This window comes from Gossypium arboreum, chromosome 6, assembly GCF_025698485.1.
Source record: "Gossypium arboreum isolate Shixiya-1 chromosome 6, ASM2569848v2, whole genome shotgun sequence".
NCBI lineage: Eukaryota > Viridiplantae > Streptophyta > Magnoliopsida > Malvales > Malvaceae > Gossypium > Gossypium arboreum.
Window position 1 is genome coordinate 6,117,055 of NC_069075.1, and position 18,518 is coordinate 6,135,572.

An 18,518-nucleotide genomic window follows, 5' to 3' on the forward strand; every position below is an offset into this window, starting at 1 on the left:
AAAATACTTATTCGCGAAGGTACGAAGTGTTGTGCCCTAACTTATTGGGTATCATACTTAGTCATCTCGAAATAAGAATTTGTTTTAAAATAAAGGCGATATTCGGTGTTTGAGAATTCGAGAAAACGTGCCCTAACTTACTGGGTTTCGATTTCCCTCGTTCACACTAACTAACCGAACATTTTAAAAAAGGTTAAAATACATTAATAAAAGGCAAGCTCAGTCTCAAAGTTCGAGATATCGTGTCCTAACTTACTGGACATGGTATTTCATTATTGCGAGACGGGAAGATCTTTAACCTTTTTACAAAGAGTGGGATCGTATTTCAAAGTATTTTAAGTTTTCAAATTTTCGACATTGAGACACTAATTAATCAACTAGGTACCAATTTTGGGCGTGTCGAGGTGCTAACCCTTCCTCGTATGTGAATCAACTCGAACTCATTTTCGATTTTCGTAGACCAAAAAATTATCGTTTTAGTAAATCTTAAATTTTATTAAAATGATTAATCAAGGGTGATCCGATCACACCTCATCAAAAAAGGATTGGTGGCGACTCCAGTTTTTTTTTTTTGTTTTCATTTTCAAAATCCAAGTCGATTCCCGTTTTTTTTCAAAAAAATGGTTATGACATAGTCAAAATGGTTTTTTTAATGGAATTATTGACTAAAATGTTAAATTAATTAACGTGACAACCACGTGTATTTCATGCTATTTTTTTTTACAAATATTTATGAAATATTTATAATTTTGATTTATTTATTATATTAAAATATTTGTTGATGTGACATATAAACAAATATTGCTATGTCAGCATTAAATATATATAGACTACCATACGAGTTGTCACATTAACATTTTAAAAAAATAATATGACTATTTTGTAAAGGATAAATTTAGCTAAAAAAAAAGATGAGGATCGAATTGACAGAAAATATAAACATTAAGGACTAAACTTATCATTATGCCAAAATTATTTCAGTAACTCTACGGCCTGTTGTAAGCCCAATAATCAGCTGGGTTTTCAATTTTCACAATCTAAAACCCTAAAAACCCATACCAAAACCCTCCAAAGAATTGGAGGTTTTTCAATTTTTACAATCTAAAACCCTAAAAACATCAAAACACGCCACCGCGAAAGCTCAAGCAATTTATCTCTCATCAATTGGCAAACCCGACGGCATCTTTAGTTCTCATTGTAACTCAATGAGACCTCCTTTCAATTCGTTTCCCCACCGACCCCAGCAGGTAGCCTCTCTGATTCTCTCTTTCTTACTCTCTCTCTTTTTTCTTTTTTTGAATTTGAAATTTGGGTTTTGATTTGATTTTTTTGAGCAGAATGGTTTTCAATCAAATTCTGCGGTGGCAAACCAGTGCAATAACAACATGAACATGCTTATGATGCAACCTCAAATGGGTATTTTTAATCCTCAGCTGCCAACTCCGTTGAGTAATAATATTAATAATATTAATAAGAATTCTAGTGTTATGCCATTGCTAAATAATGTTGGATTCATGAATGGAGCTAACCAGCAGTTTCCTACACAAAATAACAGTACGGGGTTTCCTCAAATTGGTCCAATTTTCCCAAACATGAACAATCTTGCAATGTTCCAACAACTTCCTGCTCAATTCAATAACTCTTTGCATAATCCAAATCAGCCAAATTGGTTGAATTTGCCTCAACAAAATAATATGGGTTTAACAAATGGGCAGCAGCAGCGGCAACAACTACAGCAACAACAGCTTTTTTTACAGAACCAATTGCAGAATGTGAGCCAACTTTTGAATGCTCAACTCCCAGATCTCTCACAGTTTGTTTCTGGTGGCCAAGCCATTGTGCCGAATCCGCATTTCGGGTTTATGCAGCCAAACCAGATGCAGCAGCAAGCCAATCAGAGTCAGCAAAATTTAGCGGATGTTAATGCATCGAATTTGTCTTCTGCACCTGCTTCACAAGTACCAGGAGACCCTTCTTTCAGAAGGCCAAAGGTATCAGTTTTTACCCCCTTACTGTTTTAACTTTGTGCTAGAACTAAGGAGGTAGTTTGGTTGTGAATGTTGACTCTGAAAGTGGTTTAAGAGAGTCTGATTGCCTTTGGTGGATAAAAGCATAAAGTTTAGCAATACTATTCTTTCAAAGTTCCAATGTTGCAGCTGTGCCATTTTCTTTGATGTATGAGTTTGAGTTAAACACATCTTGTAAAGTTAACGGTGAAGATTCAAAAAGTTGACGATATCAAATGAGAATTTGCATTATTTGTTGTGCAGTAACCTGGAAAGATATACTTACCATTGGAGATACTCCATTTGGGTTCTTAATAGCTTATGTTATACCTTTTCCTAAGCAGAACTTCTCAAGCTGCTTTGATGTTATTTAATGTGAAAGTTTCAGAATTGTTAAGCTGGACATGGTTGATGTATGGTGTTAAAATTTCTTTTCCACAATGTTTTTGGTGTCTATTTTTATCTTTTGATTTGGCTTTTGAAATTAATGTAAGTCTTTTCAATTGTTGAAGGGTGGTCCTGGTAAAAACAGTCAGAATATGAACAACTTTCCAGGAAGAAATGCTAAAAGGATTCAAAATGGGGTTGGTATTCTTGAACATCTTACAGTTTCTAGCTTCTCTTTGTGAAAGACTCCGATTTTTGGCTTTTATACAGCTGAAATTCAATTTTGTAGATCTCAGAAGTCTAAGTTCGATCAGCCTCGGTTCCATCAAGCGGATAATGCAAAGAGAGCGTTTGCATCTTCTAATGGACATAAGAAAAAAGGTTAACCTTTTAATGAATTTCAAATAACTTAAATGGTCTTTCTTGGATACATTGGGCTGTGGATGAATAAACTTTTTTTTTCTGTTTTCTTTGTTTTGTCATAAAGCATAAAACTAAAAAGTTACTTGACATTTTCACTATTAATACAGTTGTCACTTCGTCTGGCTTTATAACTCAAATGGAATTTGATTATAAATGAACTGATTTAAGCCCCTTTTTAAAAGATTATTTAGTGATTCAACTGGGACAAGTAGGAGTTCATTGAAAAAAATCTTGATTATAAATGAATATGATATAGTGTTTGTTCCATGACTAGTAATTCCAGTGATCTGATTGAAAATAAACTGCGACTGGGTGAAAGTAGACTTTCTTTGGAATAGTGAATTAGAGTTTAAGATGGAAGTCCCAGCTAGTCACAGGTTTCAAGAAATAGAATACGATGTGCAAGGTGTATGGAGTGATCGATGGGATTTGCTTTTAGTGTTGATCACTATGTTTAAGAGCACAAAATATGTTTTATTCGAACATTTAATTTAGCATTGCAAAAAAAAAAAAAAAAAGATGGAAGGTTTTCTGTTTTTCAGATAAGTTGGTAAAAGTGTAGAAGTTTACACTTAAATAAACAAAGACCTTAAGATTACTCTGGGATAGGTTTGGATCACTGAAATATGAGATCAGTAGAGCTAAAGCTGTTGTGAAGCTTAAATTCTTCTCTATCTGTTGGAAACTAAGAAACCAAGAAAGGGATATTAGAAGATATAGTTTGTTTGATTTATTTGAATTCACATGTGAATACCAATGTATAGATATCTGAAGCTTTATGTTTGAAATAAATTTATTTGTTTTGGCTCTCTAAAAAACAAGACAGACAATTTTTTCCATGCACAACTTTGCATTTTTGGTGTCTACAACTTGGAAATAGATATTGGTGTCTACAGCTTTATGTTTGAAATAAAGCTTAAATTCTTCCGTATCTGTTGGAAACTAAGAAACCAAGAAAGGGATATTAGAAGATATAGTTTGTTTGATTTATTTGAATTCACATGTGAATACCAATGTATAGATATCTGAAGCTTTATGTTTGAAATAAATTTATTTGTTTTGGCTCTCTAAAAAACAAGATAGACAATTTTTTCCATGCACAACTTTGCATTTTTGGTGTCTACAACTTGGAAATAGATATTGGTTTCCTTTGTACCTTCTTATTCTTTGATTTGTTTTTTGCTATTGGATTCTTTTGTTTCTTTTGAAAAAAAATTCTAGTTTCTCCTCACCTTGAGAAAAAAATAACAGGGCCTGATAATGAGAGGGCAGCTAAATTTCCTCATTCTAATTCTGCAAACCCAGCTAAAGAAAAGAGAAGGTAACTTCTGTTTGCTCATACTCGTTTCATAATCTTGCTTGTCAGATGTGAAGAAAACTTTTGCTTGTTGACAGAGACGTTCACTTGAGAATAGTTTTGTGTTAACATGAGACATTTATTTAGTTGAAACTGCTTTTTTACAAATGATGGCTGCTACACTTATGACAGTGGTTAGCCTGAAAATAGACAGTTCTATTTATGCTTTCTTATAGTTGAAGCAGTTCTTTGGCTGGCAATATCTATTTTATCATGGGAGTTTTATTGGTATGGAGAATGGAATGGCGGTATGTGTTGAGTATTTACGTGAATCATTTTATATAGAAGTTAAGTGGTATGGGATTAGAGTGAGTTGACAAACGGGGATGTATTGCATTGAGTTTAAATAAATGAGCTTTATGTGATTAATTTTAGAAACTTAATTCCTTGAACATTTTAATGGTGGTCACAACTGGAATAATTGTCAGCAATCATATTAAAAAGCCATTAGTTGTCCAACTTAACCCTTAATTGATTCCGTTTTGGTGAGATGCTTAAGTTCTTGCTTGTATAAGTTTGAACTATTGATGATAAGTCAAGGCCTGAAATGTTTGTGGATGAAATCCCACCGTATGCATGAAAACAGAAAAAGGAATGCTCATGCTCTGTTGGTTTACTTGTTTTGATTTGGAATAAATGCCAGAACTTTTAAAATTTCACAAGATTTTAGTGTGTGTTGGGTTTTTTCTTTTCTCTGTATTTAGTTGTTTGCTGGTGTACAGGAAATGTATGTGTATGGACAGCCTAGGTAGTTTTCAGCTATGTTATTCGGACTTGATTGTGATTGTCAAATATGTATATATGCTTGAGATGGGTATGTTCAATTTTCTTTTAAAGTTTTTTCATGTATTTGGAGGATCTTTGGATTGTCATATCTCCCAACTTATGTCTGGTTATGTATTAGACACAAGTATTTCAAGAGAGATGAAGAGTCGGAGCAACATAGGTTTCAATTAATTTACAAGCTGCCTTGTAAATGGCTATGTTAAAGGATTTTCTTTCTGTTCTTTCCAAATACTTTTGAGAAAGAGTTAATGTTTTCCTTGATAGTAATTCCGAACAAGGAGGCTAATAGAACCGAATCAATTGCAGTTGACATTTTAGTGAAATTATCTACAGCAGAATCTTATTTTCCTGTACTTATGATTAATATTTCTCATAAATTGTCATGTATTTTCTCTCCTCTTATAATTACCTTCTTTCTTACTAATCTCTGCTTTGATGTGTTCACAATTCTTTCAGTAAATGAGAAGATCGCTTGCTTTGACCTATACGGAGGAAGAGATAAGAAAGTGGCGTGAAGAACGTAAGAAGTTCTATCCCACAAAAGCCAACATAAAGAAGGTTGTATATAGCTGCAGAATGCTCTTTCATTTCACTTTTTGTTCCCTTTAAAGTGTATATGCATTCGATGATAATCGACTTTGGTGGCTGCAGAAACTGAGTGGAAAAGTAGCTGACTCTGAGGTTGCAAAATCACGTAGCGAGGTACATTTATTAAGTTTTTCCTGATCTATAAAAAACTTACTAGTATTGCATAAGCTTGAGCATAAGGCCAATCTCATCTTAAAAGGGAAGCATCTGGTCAATAAACGTTTGATGCTTTCCACCTATAAGACTGCCTTGTGGCTCGTCCTAGGCATATATGTCTTTGGTGCTCCGAATCTTCTTTTTTCTTGAAGTATCCTTGTTTGACACCTGTTTCCGGCACATATTTGGACTTGGGTATGGGAATACAATCCTTCAAATTGAACATAACCTTGTTAGACACATACCCGTATTTGAACTCACACCCAGGTCCAAATAACATAGATATATGTAATAGTTATAGTATTAGCATCCAAGATTCGAGAAAATTGGCATTTTGTCTAAGCATGTCTAACAATGTTAAATACTCATGAAAAGATAACCGAAGTTTTCAGTTCTGGGTTTATAAATTTGTTTCAATTTAAAAACAGGCATTTAGTGTCTAAAATTCTGCAAGGTGGCCGGATTGATGCTTCATTGTCACAATCTATGTAACTGAAGTTTTTTCTTATTATATATTGTAACCTTCTCTTGTAGCAACTCAAGGAGATTTTGGCAAAGCAAGCTGAGTTAGGAGTCGAAGTTGCAGAAATTCCACCACAGTATCTGCGAGGTATGGAGAAAAGGGTGAATGGAAGGGAAGAAAACCATAGGCCGTCAACCAAGAGGGGAGATTTGGAATGAGGAATGATAAAGAGGGAGACCAGATAAGAGAGACCATTTTTCCAAGAAACCAAAACCAACAACCGAGGAATCATTTGATGGCAGTTCTTTCAGCAAGAGGAGTCCGACCCTTTTGCAAAAACTTCTTAGCGCTGATATAAGGAAAGATAAAAGCCGATTGTTGCAGGTTCTCCGCTTCATGGTTATGAATTCGTTCTTTAAGGATTGGCCTGAGAAGCCCTTGAAATTTCCTGTAGTAGTTGTTAAAGATGGTGTATCCGAGGGTGAGATTGTTCAAGAGAAAACCTTGCTTGATGCTGAAGATAATATTGAAGCTGGCAACAAGACAATGACCCAAAGTATCGTTGATGGTGCTGGTGATGATGATATCGAAAACAACAATGCTGATGAAGAAGGAGGAGAAGAAGATGATGATGACAACGAAAAACATGACACTCAAGTTGACCCAGTGAATTTGTATGTTAGGGAGAAAGTAGCAGAACTTGTGAGGAATGGTGATGGAGAGGGAGAAATCATTGACTAGAATACTTTCTCTCCTTTGCCTCGTACACCACCACCGTCTCTTCCGCAACATCGAGATACTGCTCTCTTTAAACATGTTTGTGCATAGCATAGGTTAGCATATTTTGTGTATAATTTTGAAAGGACAACGGAGGGAAGAGGACATTTTTGCTAGACTCTAATGCTCGAGGGCTTTTTTTGTAATTTAACTCTTTTTTTGTTTTTGGCTTGCTTCTAACTGTTTTTATCTTTTAAATTATGGAAGAAATATATTTATTAAAAGTTTGTAAGTTGAAATGGTTAATGTCGAAACCATTTTTTTGAAAAACGAGAATCGACTTTTTGAAAACAAAATATGGATTCGCCACCAATATTTTATTTGGGTGTGATTGGGTCACCTAATAAAACACTTTGTTTTATTAAAATCGATTTTGGCCTACGTAAATATAAGAAAACAGGTTCGGGAGCCGACACGTATGAGGAAGGATTAGCACCTTCACTACGCCCAAAATTGGTACTAAATTGATTAAGTATTTGAAACTATTTTTGAAAAAAATGATTCTTTTAAAAATTTGAATAGCTCAAGTTGGTCGTTAAAATTTTCTTGTTTCAAAGGAATGCAGCATCATATCTAACACGATAGGACACGAAACTTTATTCCCTTGAGAACGCGATAAATCTTGGTTTCCAAAAATTTATACCTCGAAAATTGCAAAAGGATTTCCAATTATTTAGTCCAACGAAAAACCGAAACTCAGCACGGTAGGGCACGATTCTTCGAACTTCTAAACGTTGAACATTGCTTTGCTTTAGGATTGAGAAAATATGTGTAAAATTCAAAAGGGACGTTCGATTACTTTGAACAAACGAAAAATTACAACCCAGCACGATAGGGCACAATTCTCCGAATTGCTAAGCATCGAACATTTCCTTTGTTCTAAAGAAAATTTTTAAAGACATGGGTGAAATTCCGAAGGAATATTCATTCGTTTCGAACAAACAGGAAATTGCAACCCGGCACGATAGGGCACGATTCCCCGAATTGCCAAACATCGAATATTGCCTTGGTTTTAAGGAATTTTTAAATAAATAATTATAAAACCCGCTTGAAATGCACTAATTTGTCTTAAAATAAAATGGAATAATTAATTCTAAAGAGTTAGAAATTATAGAGTGATATTTGTTAATCCGAAGGAAATAAAACACAAGATAATGTACATGTACGAGATACTATGATGGATGAATGGAGATAAGATGATTCGTTTAATCAACTAACAAGATAACAATCAAATTCCACCAATTCTAAAAATATTATCAATTTCCTAATCATGGATGAAGAATAATCAATATGATGACAATGCAAAATGAAAATAATATACCACAATAATATATATAGCCTAATACAACATATTGAAATGCAAAATGCAAAACAAAATGAAAGTTAAAGAAATATATATGTGTATAAGATAAATTTAAAAGGATGAATATATAATATATATTATATGAATTGTTAAACTAGACACTTTGTACAAAATAAAGGTATACATGTGACCATTAAAATATATTTTAGAATGAACGTTTAAATCGAATGATATACGAAGTGTTAAAGAATATCGGTTTAAAACTTATATATAATAAAGGAAAATTATAAAATATGCAAAGATAATAAGAATATATATAATAATTTTAAGAACATATTAGACTTACAAATTATAGACGTATATATGTGTAAATAAATTTAGAATGAAAGGAATATGTATATAAAATTAAATCAGTTTTATCATAAGCTATATAAGGTTTAGAAACATACTCTTTTTTTTATGTACAAAAGGAAAACTATAGATGATGTGTTCAAAAAGTAATTATAAAGATTAATAATAATAGTGTAAATAAATACAAATAAAGGAGTAACACAAAGAACAATATGTGTGTATATCATGATAGAATTAACATAAAATTAATTAACTTAATAATATGATAATAGCTATACTAATGACATAGTAATAATGAAATAAAGTGTGATAAGAACACATTGATAGAAACAATAATAATGAATTAGTAATGATGACAATGGAAAACGATAGTAAAACAATAATAATAAACTAAAGGATGACAATAATATTAGTAATAATATGAATAATAATGCATAAAACATAGAATATTGTGTACAAGATGAATTTAAAATTAATCAGACTATAACATATAAATAAACAAAGTGATGCAAATAATACAATCAACACCAATAAATAAACCCGTAAAAAGGAAAAATGTAAAATGAATTTAAATAAAACCTAATTGAAATCAAATTAAAATAGGGGGGATAATTTACAAATAATATAAACTGCTGGGATTAAAATAAGGACCCAGGCGAATGCGCGAGTAACTAAGGAGGACTGAAATGGAAATAAACCCACTCGTCCAAAACGCATCATTTGGTTAGGGACCTAGATGAAACGATAATGAAATTCTAGGGGTGAAATTTAAAAAAAAAAAAGGGAATGGGACCACATCGAAACCGGCCTCAAAAGCGGAGGGACTGAGGGCGCAAATAGACCCTCAGTCCAAAAACACGTGGATCCTAGGCGGTTTTCGGGTCGGGTTTCGGGTCAGGTGATTAAACGACGCAATTTTGGGTATTAAATGTTTGCCCCAAATGACGCCGTACCAGGGGACTATAAAAACAAAATTTTTTGAAGAAAATTGTCATTTTATCAGTGCAGAGAAAAAAAGAAAGAGAGAAATGAGAGAGTCTGGCCCAGGCGATTTTCGGTCGCCAAATTGGTGCCCGTCGGTCACCGGCATCCGTCGTGTACGACAGCCGGAGATGCCAAAAAGTCCCCGAATCGAACCCTCTCGTCCCCCTCACTCCATATTCGAGTTCCAAACAAGCAAAAGGAGACCTAGGAGATCGGATCGAGCTATGGGAACCGTTCAGTTCTGACTTCTCCGATCTCCGAAAAGGTAACGATATCCTTTCTCTTTTTTATATATAGGCGTATATATATTGTATGTGCGTGTATTGAATCGACTTGTAAAATAAAAGGATAGGTTAATAGGAATGAAGAAACAACCTTCTTTTTCTTTGAAATCTTTTGTTTTTATTTCTTTCCCGTGTCTTTTTTTTTGTGTATTCAAAAAATGTCCGACCCTACAATGGTTTTGGATTCGGCTTTAAATAGCCGTTTACATGTTACTATTCTCGCTTTTTGTCTTGTCTCATTAATGTTTACAGGTACCAGTGGCGGTGGATTTGACCCGAGTTGGTGGCCGGTGCTGCAGGGTCGTCAGAGGCAAGTGGGGAGACAAAGAGGAGTTGGTCGAACGACTAGGGTTTCTTTTTTGATTTTTTTTATTGGGCTAGGGCTCTTTTGGGCTTGGGGTTTAGGGGTTGTAAACGGGCCGGGCAAATTGGGCTTGTAACAGTTAAATTAGATGTTTAATAGTTACTGTTTTATGGATTTAATTTCTTTTATAATTAAGTTTTTATTGATTTGTAAAATATAAAATGGCAAAAATGTTCTTATAATAATATAATTTATTTTGTACATTTACGTGATATTTTGTTTTAATTGATATATTTAATTACATCTTTAAACTATTTATGTTATTAATACTTAAATAATTTTATTTAATAAGTTTGAAATATTTATTTTTGATGTTGAAAGAAAGTGCTGATTTAAGTATGAAATTTCCATACCCAACATGTTGCTGCTGGATGTTGTAATTTGAAGCTTTCAAGTTCTGTTTGCTTATTTATTTATGCATTCTTATATTGTTAGTTGTTTTTAGTCGGGGGTGTTTAAACGATCGGTTCGGTTATTAATCGAATTAAATTATTATTGATAATGCTCTAGAATAACGTGTTTTTATGTATTAATCATGTATTTATTCTGAGCTTGATCCTACTAATTTGAGCTATTTATGTCTTTTTATCTTTTAGGGACTGGTTTGGAGGCAAAAGTAAAATTAAGGGACAAAAAGTCCGAATTTGGAGACACAATGGGCTGACATGCGACACAGGAAAAAGATTTTGCCAAAAGTGAGAGCATGGAAGACACAATGACTAAAAACGCAAAAAAAAGAGATTTTATTTTATAAGACTCCATTTTATTTATATTAGGATAATTAATATTAAGATAATTATTAGGATTATTTAATTTTAGGATTTTATTTTAATTATCTTTATTTATCTTTAATTAAATGTATTTATCTTTTTAGAATTTAAGTTAAATTAGACTATCTCCTTACCACTATAAATAGGGGGTGAAGTGACTCTATTTGGGGTGGATCTTTTTCTGTAAACACTCTCCCCTAGAAAGTCTAGGCTTTTGTTTGTTCATATTTTCTTTCAATAAAATTCTCTTTTCTCTTTTTATATTTATTTACCTTTCCACCATTATCATGAGCCACTAAAACCTATCTAGTCGAAAGTTGTCAATATTCCCCAAAAAGGGTTCTTGAGGCCTAGAATCCGTACTTAGCCTTCTCGCCAAGTATTCATCGTTTCTCGGCACTACAGGATGGCGCTTCCGTCCATGGCCCTTAAGAAGTAAGCTTTTCAACATATGCAAAGGCGGCCGCTTTGTATGTTTTGGAAGGATTGCACAATCGGTTCGTTAACTTATTGCGTCAGATGTTGGTGAGCCAAAGAGACAAAATGGCGTGGGATTCGCCATTGAGAAGCGTTAATCTAGCATATATTACTGGCTAGAGTTAGGTTCCCTAAAAATTGTAAGTCTAATCTTTGGAGCTGGTGGTCGTAGGTGTCCTCTTCCACTATAACTGACTTACTTAAGTTGAGAAGGGTTACTTAAAAGCCGAGGATTGAACCTAATGCGGAATGAGACAACTAGAGGTTGGAATCTACCAATAAGAATTTCTTTTCCTTTAACTCTCTTTATTATTTTTATTATTTTCGTAATTACAATTTCAGTCAACTTTAGATTCTGTTCTTTTTATTTTTTTTCCAAATCAAATCTTTAATTTTGTTTTTTTTCCCTTCTGTCACGCAGGTTTTATTGGGCATGATCCTGCCCAGGATTTCGAGAAACAAGCATTCGTATAATTCGATCCCTGAGGATTCGACTCTACTTCCCCTTTACTGTCTTTTTAATTATTTCGTAGGGAATATGATATTTTTGGTGCTCTCAACGACGCATCAATTATTAATTGAATTATTCAAAGGTAAAAATCTTTAACTGTTAATCGAACCAAAATTGTTTCAAATACATTAACCCAACTGAAATATTTTGGTTAATTCACCAATTAACTGAATTCAATGAAATTTATATGTTTTTATCTTTTGGTTAAAATAAGTATAAAATAACATTGTTAATGTTCATTTTTTAATAGTTAAAAATGAATTATATATAATATATATTATTTATTTCGATTAATATAAAGAATAATATTTCAAAAATTCATTGCTAATATAAAAATATATTATTTATTTTGACTAATTCAGTTAATTACCTGATTTTTATCGAATTAATCGGTAATTAAAATTTTTAAAAATTATTAACAAATTTCCGATCGAATTATATTTCACCATCGACATATTGTTGATTATATCAATTAAATTGGTTGGTGTGATTTTATTTAATCTTATGGATATGAATAAGGATTGTGATTATATGTAGTGACATACTATTGGTATTGGTGTGATTCTGTTCATGTTTTAGATATGAATAATGGTAAAATTGCAGATTGGAGGGATGGCTTGGATTAAAATCTAGCAAATCATTTATATTTAATAAGACTTTGAAAAAGTTTGAGCACTATAAATAAATGGGAATGTTGTAATTATAGCAAGTTAAATAGCAAAAAAAAAAAAATAAATTACATCATAGGTCACTCAATTATGGGTTATTGTTTTGGTCACTCAACTAGAATTTTCTTTTAACTTAGTCACCCAACTAATTGAATTTTTTTTGTTCATTTTCGTTAATTGCTGTTTAAGTGTCTAATGGGGATGATGTGACAGTTTAAAAATGGTATAATAGTAAATTTAGCACTCAATTTTTACATATTATATCAATTTGGGCATAATTTTAAGTTTTAACCCTTAAAATTTACAAATGATCTCAATTGATCCTAATTCTAAAAATTGAAAAAATACATATAAAAATACATAAAATTTTTAAAAAGATAATAAATTTAGATTTTATATTAATATTAATATTAAATAAAAACAGTTATATCAAAATCCAACTCAACATTATGTCAGAAAGCATCATCATCATTTGCTACTGCCTCACCCTTAAAACCCGCTACACTTACCAGCCTCTTCGAAGTTTAGGTCTCAAATTTAGGATGGAAAAAATACATTAATCCTTTTTGAAACAATAAAACAAATCAATTGATTGGGTTAAGCACCATTATGATCATGGGCTAAATTATTCCGCCTTACTCAAATATCCGTCCGAAAAGTAAAAAGAATTAGGTAAAAATATAAGTTCAAAAAAATATTTGAACAAAAAAAGATTTGTTTACTAAACAAGTTAGGTCTCGAGTAAGTTTTTTTAGCTCGACCCAGCTCAAATTTGTAAAAAAAAAAATAAAAATCCTACTACTTTTTACTGTTGTTTTCAATATTTTGTTGTTTTGTCACTATTTTGGTGCCGTTTTGTTATTATATTGTTACTATTTTATTGTTATTGTTTGGATATTGTATAATTTTTATTTTATTATTAATTTTGCTACTATTTTAGAGACATTTGCTTACTAAGTTGCACTTATCTTAGTGTTATTTAAATATAAATAAAAATTTTAATTTATTTTCAATTTGTGGGAAACATTTATTTTAATATTTTTAGTGTATTTGATGAATTATTTTTTTAAATTTATTTTTATATAAAAATAATAATATAAATTTTTTTAATACGGACGGGTTAGATTAGGCTAGACTTGAGTTTTAGCATTTTTATCCAGGTCAGGTTGGACGAAATTCTAGGCTCATTTTTCGGGTCAGGTCGTGCACAAACCTAGAAAATGGACCTAAAATTCTATTGAAGCTCGACCCAGCCATGATCACCTCTAAGCAGAGTACAAGTTTGGGCATTATTAGTATTTATAAAATCAAAGCGCGATTAAAAACCTTTTAATTTCACTAATTTATTTAAATAAACCTTCATAGATTTTATTTATCTAAATAACCTTAAATATAGTAGGGTCTCTATATTCTTTTAAAATTTAAAATTTAATAGTTTAATTGAGGTATTGAGTTTGTGTATTTTATTTTATTTAATAATCTTGAACTCTTGGATCAATTTTGGATATAAATTTCGTATTGTTGCATCCGAATTGGAGATGATTTAAATTACATTTGTGATCGTGTCGCTTATACAGCTTATAAACTCAAAGATATAACATCACGATCACTATGCGCATTGAAAATGCAAAATTTTTCAAATTCACACGACTTATTAAAAAGTATAACAATTATATTTATAATTATAAAATGTCACTCTTAAATTTATTCGTTACACCATAAAAACATAATTTCATCTTAAAATTTTTGTTACATTCCAATAAAATTGAAATTCATATATTCTTGATTCTACATATAAAACATTAATAAATTAATAAACCTAAAATTTATATTTAGATCAAATTCATATTTTTGACCGGCCCGATCTATTGTTTTGTTTTTGTTTCGTTGTTGCTTTGTTACCATTTTACTATTATATTACTATCATTTTGTTATTATTTTTAGATATTATATAACTCTTATTTTATTGTTAATTGTGCGAGATATTTACTTGTTAAATTACATTTGTATTAGTATTATTTAAGTATAGATAATTTTTCAATTTATCGGAAACATTTATTTGAATATTTTAGTGTATTTGATGTATTATATTTTTAAATTTGTATTTATATAAAAATAATAATATAAATTTTTTAATATGGTTGGACCAGTCAAGCTTGGGCTAAATTTCAAACCCATTTTTGGGTTGATTCAGCCCAAACCTAGAAAATGAGCTTAAAATTCTATTGAAACTCGACCTAATCCATGATCACCTCTAATCACAATACAAACTTGGACAATTATTAATATTTATAAAATCAGACCACTATTAGAAACTTTTGAATTTCACCAATTTATTTAAATAAACTTTTAGAGCTTTTATTTATCTAAATAGACTTAAATATGGTAGAGGTTTCTATATTCTTTTAAAATTTAAAATTTAGTCATTATATTTTAACTGAATTTAATAATCTTGGACTCTTGGACCAATTTTGGTATCAAAATTGTTGACGTTGCAACTATAGAAGGATTTTGCTGTTGAATTGGACATGGCTACTGCATTGTGTGATAATACAAATGCCATTAACATTTCCAAGAATCTAATGTAGCATTCGAGGACTAAACATATAGATATAAGACGTGATTTTATAAAGGAATTGATTGAGAATGATGTTGTTGAGCTGAAGTTTGTGTCTACACAATATCAACTAGTTTATTTGTTCACTAAATCGTTGGACGCAACTAGGTTCGCTAGGGTGAGTATTTGATTGAGTCGAGTCGAATCGAGTCAAAAATTTCAATTAGTCGCATTGACAAGGTGTTCAAAACTTGAGATCCTCTATTGGTGTTTGTCAAGTTTGAATAACTTGAATGGGTATTGAAGGCATCCAAACGCAAAAGCTTGTCGATTCACGTTTATCTCTCCAAATCACGAGGGAGAAAAGGTGTGATGATTGTGGCGACGATCAATGGCCATTATCGATTCATATTTTCCCAAGTCATTTCTATTCGACTGCTCACATTCAGATGGCTAGGTAGAAATTACTTACGAAGGGAATTAGAAAAGGTTTAGGCATAAAAAAGTGTTGAAGGAAAAGACGCATCAAACCCTCAACCAGAAACTCAGGCTAGCTCATGTTTCTTGTCTGCACTGATCAAAGGTTGTATCTATATCATGGAACTTTTAGAAAAGTGTCATATGGCTCAGGCTCATAGAGTACCTACACCAATGGTTACCTCATGTTTCTTGTCTCCACTGATCAAAATCGATGTTCTTTCGAGGATTTGGCAGAGGAGGAAGCCCAGATTCAGAAGCTCCAATACCGAGAGCAGCCCTAAATGTCTCCATCTGCTTCTCCTTCCTTGCAGCAATTTGGTGGGTCTGTGTATCCGATACCCTAACCACCAAAACATGAATGAATCAATAAATAATAAAAGAAAAACATCAATCATTTATTATTAATCAATAAATAAACAAGAAATTACTTTTGCTGGCGAGTAGGGATTGGTATAACTTCTCCTTCTTCTTCGTCTTTCTCTTGTTGAGCATCTTCGAGAGCCTTCCTAGCTTCAACAAGCTTATCAGCGATCTCAGATTCAGTGTAACCTTGTTCAGCGAGTTTATCTTCCAAAATCACGAGCTTAAGCTCAATCTGACGCTTGCGATCATGCTCGAGGATTTCCTTGTCAGGTTTCCTGGTGGTGAGACCTGCGGTGCCTTGATCTGCCTCGAAAGGCTTGGTGAAATCGGTTAACCGATTCGTCTTGGGCTTTACAAAGAATTTGTTACTCTGTAACCATTGGTGCCTGACCCCCTAGGGGTGGTCAGTCCGATTCCGTTGTACATTTAGGGATTTCTTTTCAAAACCCTACCTCAAATCTTCTGCGATTTCCTTCTTTTCTGTTTTTTTCAATTTTACGATTAAGAAGAAAACAACAACTTCAATTGCTAGTTTTACCAATGGAAATCAGAAACAGAGAAATTCAAACGAAAAAGAAAGGAAAGGAAACGGAGAATTGTGCTTTCTTCTGCCATTAACCCTAGCCTTTATAATATATAGGTTAAATTTCGCTATTAGTCCCTGTACTTTACCCAAGTTGTGGATATAGCTCTTCTCCTTTTATTTGATCACTTTTAGTCCTATTATTTTTTAATCGGTCAATTTTATTCCCTGTAATTTTCAAAATTCAAAATATTAGTCTTGACCCAATCAGTAGCAGTTAAATCTATTTGGTTAAATTCACCTACTAGTCTTGTACTATGCATACATTTGTAGTTTTAGTCCATATTCTCCAATTGCGTCATTCTAAGTCCTTATATTTGTCGAATTTTGAAATTTCAATCTTGACACAAATAATAGTCGTCAATCTATTAAAGTGAGTAAGATGTGTAAACAATAAGCGGACATGACATTACATATATGATAATATGTTGTTTGCATCAAATTCTGGATACTAAATATTACTTTTCGGCATATTTTCCAAAATTGGCCCCTAATACGAATTTAATATTTTAAAATTAAATTAATTTTATTAAATTTGCGGGTTGCCATATTTAAACCATTTAAATAATTTTTTTACAGTAAACATGTAAATGAACCATTAGTTTATATTTCTTAAACCATTTAAATGTTATATTACATAAAATAATCCTCTCCTCTCCCCATCCCCACCGGGCCTCCCCACCATCAAATATATATATATTTATTATATTTTTTGAAATATTTATATATATTTACATATATTTATATATTTCTTTAAATTTTTAAAATTAGAATTAAATTAAAAATATTTGTAAATTTTAAGGGTTAATTTTTTAAATTATTAAATCGATATAATAAATAAAAATTGATGGTTAAATTTATTATTATACCAATTTTTAGTTGCCACATTAGCTTGTCGCTCATAAATTTAACATGATGACCAAAATAATCGAACTATGTAACATGGATGCTCAAATTGTAACGCCCAATTTTCGAGAATTTTGTGAATGTTGGCATAGGTTTAATTATGTTAGTGGGCCTCTAGAAGGCCCAAGCTTAAGATAGAACCCGGCAATTTTAGTTAATTTTTGTTCCATAAGAAAAAGGGGTTGAAATTATGAAATAGGACCTATGTGAAAATGTTTGAAAATGCTATAGGCTAATTTGTAGTGGCCAAATAAATAGGAGTGCAAAATAGGAGGATTTGCATGTCAAACCTCCCATTTTACATGTAGTGGTCGGCCATCATGTTGGTGGTAGACAATATGTGCACTTGATATCAATAATTTATGGTACAAATTGATAAAAATTGATAATGGGTTTGGTAAATGTTCCATGATGGGCATGATAAGCATTATGGGCATTTTTTTTATTGGAATTATGGCATGAGTATGGCACAAATATTAGTATATTATTTATGTGTCATAAAGTGTTGAGTGATAAGAATAACAAAAGGAAGTAAATGAAGGTTTTTGTTCATTCTTTGTTCTTCGTAGCCGAATTTGAGATAGAGCAAATAGGGGAGGAAAACCTTAAGTATTCGGTCACTAGGAGGAGGAAAATTGAAGGTAAGTTCTTGGTACTTTGCTTCTATTTTGAGGTTCATGGGTTCTTCTTGATTCTACCTTAACTCTTGAAGCATATTTTGGTTTTTCGTTGTGTTGTGAGCATTTGGTCATGAATTAAAATGAAGGAAATGGTTGTTGTTTCATGTTCTTTTGAAGAAAAATGGAAGATAGGTGAAGTTGAGCCAAACAAATGAGCATGCATGTGCTTAGATGCTAAGGGGAAAAATCGGCTAATATGTTGTGCTTTAAAATGATGAAATGAAGATTATACTTAAGTAAAATCATAGATATGTGATGATTGATTGGTGATATACATGTTTAAATAACATGCAT

At 31.9% G+C, this 18,518-nt stretch overlaps 1 protein-coding gene and 1 long non-coding RNA gene across 2 annotated transcripts; one reads left to right on the forward strand and one right to left on the reverse strand.

Moving 5' to 3' along the window:
• Nucleotides 1-1,019: 1,019 nt before the first annotated feature.
• On the forward strand, nucleotides 1,020-7,167 carry LOC108486484 (uncharacterized). Its single transcript, XM_053030098.1, has 8 exons — nucleotides 1,020-1,247; nucleotides 1,338-1,991; nucleotides 2,519-2,594; nucleotides 2,683-2,774; nucleotides 4,068-4,137; nucleotides 5,427-5,517; nucleotides 5,611-5,661; nucleotides 6,238-7,167. Exons 1-6 carry the CDS (start codon nucleotides 1,206-1,208, stop codon nucleotides 5,438-5,440), a joined length of 948 nt encoding a protein of 315 aa, XP_052886058.1. The 5' UTR covers nucleotides 1,020-1,205; the 3' UTR covers nucleotides 5,441-5,517; nucleotides 5,611-5,661; nucleotides 6,238-7,167.
• An 8,605-nt stretch (nucleotides 7,168-15,772) lies between these two features.
• LOC128294135 (uncharacterized) lies at nucleotides 15,773-16,723 on the reverse strand. Its single transcript, XR_008284400.1, has 2 exons — nucleotides 16,121-16,723; nucleotides 15,773-16,032 (listed from the first exon to the last, which is right to left on the reverse strand). It is a non-coding gene; the product is annotated as an uncharacterized LOC128294135 (long non-coding RNA).
• Nucleotides 16,724-18,518: the final 1,795 nt, after the last annotated feature.

Bases quoted from the DNA above. Each gene is read 5' to 3' on its own strand.
- LOC108486484 (XM_053030098.1), top strand. From the start codon at position 1,206: ATGAGACCTCCTTTCAATTCGTTTCCCCACCGACCCCAGCAG. The intron at 2,595-2,682 runs GTATTCTTGAAC...TCAATTTTGTAG, and splicing joins AAGGATTCAAAATGGGGTTG to ATCTCAGAAGTCTAAGTTCG. The intron at 2,775-4,067 runs GTTAACCTTTTA...AAAAAATAACAG, and splicing joins TAATGGACATAAGAAAAAAG to GGCCTGATAATGAGAGGGCA.